The sequence below is a fragment of the Astyanax mexicanus genome, chromosome 15 (assembly GCF_023375975.1).
Source record: "Astyanax mexicanus isolate ESR-SI-001 chromosome 15, AstMex3_surface, whole genome shotgun sequence".
NCBI lineage: Eukaryota > Metazoa > Chordata > Actinopteri > Characiformes > Acestrorhamphidae > Astyanax > Astyanax mexicanus.
This window is the reverse complement of record NC_064422.1, coordinates 13,836,501-13,842,500: the sequence shown is the minus strand read 5'-3', so window position 1 is coordinate 13,842,500 and position 6,000 is coordinate 13,836,501. Positions and strand designations below refer to the sequence as shown.

General features: G+C 39.4%; 1 protein-coding gene across 3 annotated transcripts in view; it reads right to left on the bottom strand.

Annotated features, from left to right (window-relative positions):
* The window catches only part of c15h10orf90 (chromosome 15 C10orf90 homolog), a 19,998-nt gene extending 15,288 nt beyond the window's left edge, over positions 1-4,710 (bottom strand). For 2 of the 3 annotated variants that reach the window (XM_049465032.1, XM_049465033.1), the window contains exons 1-3: positions 3,573-4,710; positions 2,051-2,846; positions 608-674 (exon numbers count right to left, since the gene is read on the bottom strand). In XM_049465032.1, the coding sequence (XP_049320989.1) occupies positions 608-674; positions 2,051-2,596 (613 nt within the window). In that variant the 5' untranslated portion in view covers positions 2,597-2,846; positions 3,573-4,710. The remainder of the gene's footprint in view (positions 1-607; positions 675-2,050; positions 2,847-3,572) is intronic. The other variant, XM_049465031.1, reaches the window with a different exon arrangement.
* Positions 4,711-6,000: the final 1,290 nt, after the last annotated feature.

Below are 6,000 nucleotides of genomic sequence, written 5' to 3'. Positions count from 1 at the left end.
AGTACGTAGTTACGGCTGTGTTCCAAACAGAGCAGCCACAAACAGAGCAGTAATGGAACTATTTTAACTGGTGGAGTTTTTATAACCAATCAGATCCTATTTTCTCCTCCTCTTTAACTCTTTAAAATCTTTCAATAAACAGTGATAATGGAACTGTGGTATAATCACAATAATACGCTCGAGGTTCGTGGTATAACCTGTAATATTGGCACTGCTGTGCTGATTTACTCTATACTCCGCCTGTTGCCTCGTGCCTACGACTGCAACACAGCAGTGCCAATATTACATGTTATAGCACGATCCTCGAGCATATTAATGATTAATTATTTCACAAAAGGGCATGGTCAACTCATCCATGAGGTTACAAAAGAACTGCGGGTCCTTCGCCTTAGTTAAGGTCAGTGTTAATGATTCAATAAAAAGAAAGAAATTGGGGATAATTCTTTCTTTTACTGAATATACAACCTTAAATCAGATTTTTAGAACTAGTGATAGTGGAACTGAAGAAGTACCTGATTTAAACAGGTGATCACATTACATTATCATATTAATAAAATAAACATAATAATAACATTTTTATTCTTATAAAAATGGTGGCCCTGCCCACCTTCTGATCCACAGGTCTTCTCAGAGCTGCTGCTGAACACAGGGGTGATGGGAGGCTTCAGCTTCACCTGGAGAAAAAAGGTTGTAAAATTAGTCCTGTAAACTGTACAGGACTAATCATTTTCTACCCGAATGCCTATAATCCAGCTACTACAGTCCAGTTTAACACTCACATGTAGTTTGGAGGTGTGTAGTGATGAACTCTGAAGCTACATGAAGTTTGGAGGTGATGCACCTTGCACAGGGTGTAAGATAGGACTGATAGTGTAAAAGTGTAAAAATGAAATGGAAAATGGGTGGGTCTGTTTTGTCATTGAAGCATATAGAGATGGGCGGAGCCGAACATCATACTGAACACTCTCTCTCTCTCTCCACCTCTCTCATTCACTCCTGCAGCACCTTTCTCCCTATTTTCCCTCTCTTTCATCTCCACCCGCTCCCCCTCTCTCTGATTGAGAGAACTCTACAGGCAGGGTGAATCAGAGCTGAGAGGAGAGAGAGAGAGAGAGAGAGATTTATTTAGAATGTTTCTCTCAGAAGAGAAGAGTTGAGGCTATTCCACAGCAGGAGCGAAACAAAGCCACGAGCAGAGCAGAGTGAAGACGGACGCTGACAGGAGGAGGATTTAGAGTAAGAGCAGCAGTTTGGTAGAAAAAAAAAATATATAAAGCTCTGGAAAAAATGAGAACACTTAAAACGATGTTTTTCCATGATTTTACCAAATTGAAAACCTCTGGAATATAATCAAGAGGAAGAGAACTGAACTGCTTGAATTTTTGCACCAGGAGCAAAGCAGCATAAAGTTATCCAAAAGCAGTGTGTAAGACTGGTGGAGGAGAACACGATGCCAAGATGCATGAAAAAAATCTGTGATTAAGACCAACCAGGATTATTCCACCAAATATTGATTATTTCTGAACTCTTAAAACTTTATGAATATGAACTTGTTTTCTTTGCATTATTTGAGGTCTGAAAGCTCTGCATCCTTTTAGTTATTTCAGCCATTTCTCATTTTCTGCAAATAAATGCTCTAAATTAATTGTCCTACATAGTAAATGAACAGTGAAGTGATCTATGAGATTATGAAGGAACACATAAGGAATCATGTAGTAACTTAAAAAAAAAAAAAAAAAAAAAAAAAAAAAACATACTCTGTGCTCTTATCTGGGTAGCTGTTAACTTGTGGTTTTTGAGGCTGGTGATTTATTCAGAGCCAAAGGTTAGTGAGGTCAGGATGTTGGATGATCATCACATCATCTCATCCCTAAATGTTTATCTCATCTTAAAACCCAATAGGTTTAAGTTTAGCTGCTTCAGAGACCGTAAATATTCTCTGCAGGATTTCTAATCTGTATCTGCAGTGGGTTTGATGTAAACTATCTGAATGCAGCATTCATAAAAAAAATTCTGCAGAAATGTGAACATTGCTGTATAGAATTCTTACCTGACTGTTGGTTCCAGACAGGTGCTGGACGGGTTTGGGGTTGTTGGAGATCACCACGTGTCTCTGCAGAGGGAGCCAGCCGATCCTGACCGGGCTGAGGCGGCACAGTTTGGCCTTCTGAGCACTGGGGGCCACTTTAATCCTGGCCTTCTCTCGGACCTCCAGTCCAGGATGGGAGTCCAGCGAGTCCAGACTGTCCAGAGAGCTGACGCTGGGGGTCCAGTCCCGGTTCTGGAGGCAGTAATACCCTGGAGAGAGTGTGGGTCCGGGGCTGGTGGTGTTGGGGAGCGCGGGCAGTGATGCAGTTCGGTCAGTAAAGGCACGACGCTGCGGTTCAGCAGGACGAGCCTGGAGCTTCTCCAGAGTCTGAAGCCAGTCCTCCATCAGGTTCCCCTCCAGACAGCTCTGTGGACGAGCTGCGCGAGGGGGCCCATCCACCTGCGCCACCAGGCCCTCCCAAAACCTCACATCTCCAGACCTCCTCCACTCTGATCTCCTGCAGCCGGAGACGCCCTGCCTCAACCCCGAGACCTGTCTCACATCCATACTGAACCGTCTCACTCTCTCTCTCACGCACACACACACACACACACACAGAAGCACACACACGCACACAGAATCACACAATCACACACACACTGAATTACACACACACAGACACACACATACACACTCAGAATTACACACACACACACAAACACTGAATTACACACACTTCTGTACAGCTGCCCTGGTAACCTTGTGCTACATGAAATATCCAGCCTGAGTTCAGAGAAACTCTCTCATCTCCTCAAACCTGAGAAAAACAAGAGTATGAATTGTTACAGTTATATAAACTGTTCATATGTTTATATGTTTTATTTTATTTTATTTTATTTTTTTACTAGGCTTATTCTTATCCTTAAATGGAACTTATAGTTAACTTAACTTCCCCAATACTTTATACAGTTCCAGTCAAAGGTTTGAAAACATCACTTTTCATTTAATCTGTTTTCTTTATTTTTATGATTTTTTTACATTGTAAATTTAATATTGAAAAACATATTTAAGCTCTACAAATACACATGCTAAAGTATTTAGTAAGCTGTGAATTTAATTTAATTTCATATTTTTTGCTTATTTAATAGTTGATGTTTAGTTCTAGAGTTTAATTATACAAAAAATATGCTTTCATTCAACATAGACAAAAACAGCCAGATTTATATTATATCAAAATATTAGTCTGGGAAATAAATTGACAAATTATTAGCAATTTTTGTGAATTTGAAAACATGTTGTGCGTGCATAGGGTGTAAAGTTTTAGAGTTAAAATTTTAGAAAAATTTACTTTGATACAATATAAAGAACAGAAGGCTATTATCCACATTACGACAAAATTACAAAATATTTACGAAGTTCTTGCTTGAGAGTGATTATATATAAAATAAGTGTTATTTCCTAAATATATTTTAATTTTATAATAATATTATAGATATTATAGATAAACTGAAGAGTGAAGCCCTGTGAAGAAACGATTGTTTACCTGGAAGCTGAAAGTTCCTGAGAAAACAGAGAAATTTAAAATATTATTCAGCAGAACAGAAGCATCGACCAGCTCTCCTTTTCTCTCTCCTTCTCTCTCTCCTCTCTCTCCTCTCTCTCCCTCTCTCTCTCTCTCTCTCTCTCTGATGGAGGGATGGTGGTGCTGTCTCCAGTGGAGTGTGAATATGTGTGTGTTGCTCTAAATGAACAAAAGAGGTACAGAAAGCTGAACATCCACCGCCGGGAGAAATCTGCCTGCTTCTCTTCACAGCCAAACAGCTCCGAGTCTCTTCGTCTGACTCGTTTTTGGCTGTGAGTAGTTTACTGTGTTTCCCCGGGTGGGCTTCAGATTCGGGGGCTCTGTTGTGTTTACTGACATGAAGATGGTGAAGGATGAGCAGGAGCAGCAGGGCCACACTGATCTTCTCTATTCACAACAACATCCAATATCTCTAAGATCTCTAAGATCTCTAACATCTCTAACTGCACTACTGGGAAACACACACACTGAAACCAACAGCTGCATTTTATAGTAAAAATTATACAGTAAATTACAGTTCTATTGTAAAACTGTAGAATGAAATGTGTCTTGGGATGCTCTATGAGTACAGCAGGCACGTGTGTATATATAGTTACTGTCCAATGAAAAACAATTATCTCCATTTTGTTTCTCGATTACTATAGATTACTATATAATTCTTCCAGTGTGCCAGAATTTCTTGTTGAAAGGACCAATAAACAATACTACAAAATTACCTGAAATTAACTCTTTTTACATTGATTTCTATTGAAAGTTTAGACGTTTTTTTCTGTCTCCTGTAAAGTTGCTGTTTTGAAGGTACTTGTTTTTCATTGGATAGCGAAAATATGCTGTATAACTGTAACATACAGAAAACAACAGAACAGCTGGTTAGATTTAAGAAGTTTACCAATAATCTATTGATTTATTGTGAAACTAAACTCCAGGCAAAAACAGATCAAATCTACCACATGCACAAGCTTCCTAAATTTTACTCAGTAATACACTGTAAAATACAGAGATACTATATAAGTACTTTCTTGTACCCAAAGGAACACTTTTCAAGGTATAATATTGGGGTCAGATTTGATTTCATCTTTAATACAAAGTCTTTCCAAACAGCAGGAAGTGCAGATTTATACTATTTATCCAGCCAAAAGATACATTCAGTATTCTGTATCACTGTACTAATAAACTATATATAATTATATATGTTTTATTTGAAAGCCAGATAATTTTGGATCATCAGGTTCTAGACACATATTCAGCTGATGATAATATTTATAATCTTCATAATCTTTACTGGTACAAAAAATAGACTTTCACTGATATGAACACTATTGTATTTCAATATACTGTAATGTAAAGCCCCAACAACAAGCTTTATACTCTTTTAAGTAGAAATCTGTATTTATTTGTCTTAGTGTGTACACACACACAATCAGACATGTAGTTTAATGTAAAGCTTTATAATACACAGTATGCCAAAGCGCAAATCAAAATAACAGTGTGTTTAAGGGTGAGTAAAGTCAGAGCATGAAAACAGAAGGCATGGCCCCGAGCTCTGAGTTTAGCATGTGATTCCTGAGTTTTGGAGCTGAAAGGAGTCATTGGGCTGTGAATGAGAGGAGCAGTCATTAGCTTCACCCACATGATGCTCCTTAAGACCCACCATAACAAACCTGACGCTCCAAAACACTCCGCCTGTGGGCTGGAGCCACGATCCCGGCCTCAGACTGTCTCTCCATCAGCTCTTTATCTGCAGAGCTTTGGGTTCTGGTTTTAAACAAAGTGTTACTAATTCTGAGCTTTAACTCCGGATAATTCATCATTTAAAGGGACAGATCACTGAAAACTGAACTGACCTCGCGTTTGGGTAAAAAAAGGGGTTTAATGAGAACATGAATAAAGTCCACAATTCAGATCATACAGCCCCCATACACTATGGTCCCTGTCTATAGTATATACAACCTGCAAAAGACAAGCGATGCTCATCGCTATCTTACAACTCGCCAACAGTCTATTTCCACTCCTATTTTCCTCCTGCCTGGTTTAAACAGCAGCAGAGCTTCTGAATATATCTACACTGATGGGCGTGGTGTTCTGGAAATGAGGTGTGTTCAGGTACATTTCTGGAGTTTGTTTGTTTATCTTGGTAACAGAAAACACAGGAGCTCCACTGACTGAATAAAACCTAGACAGACGCCAACAGTCACTTCAATTGTCGTAGTCACTCTCTGTCTCTCTCTGGTCTGTCCCTGTGATTATTTTCCCCTCTGTATGTGCCCTGGCCCTGTGTGTATCCCGTGTCTCCGCCCCTGTCTTCAGTGTGCACACCTGTTCCTTTGTAGCTCCGCCCCCTTGTTACCCGGTTCCAAGTGTTTCTTGTTTCCTGTCCTCGTCCGTGTGT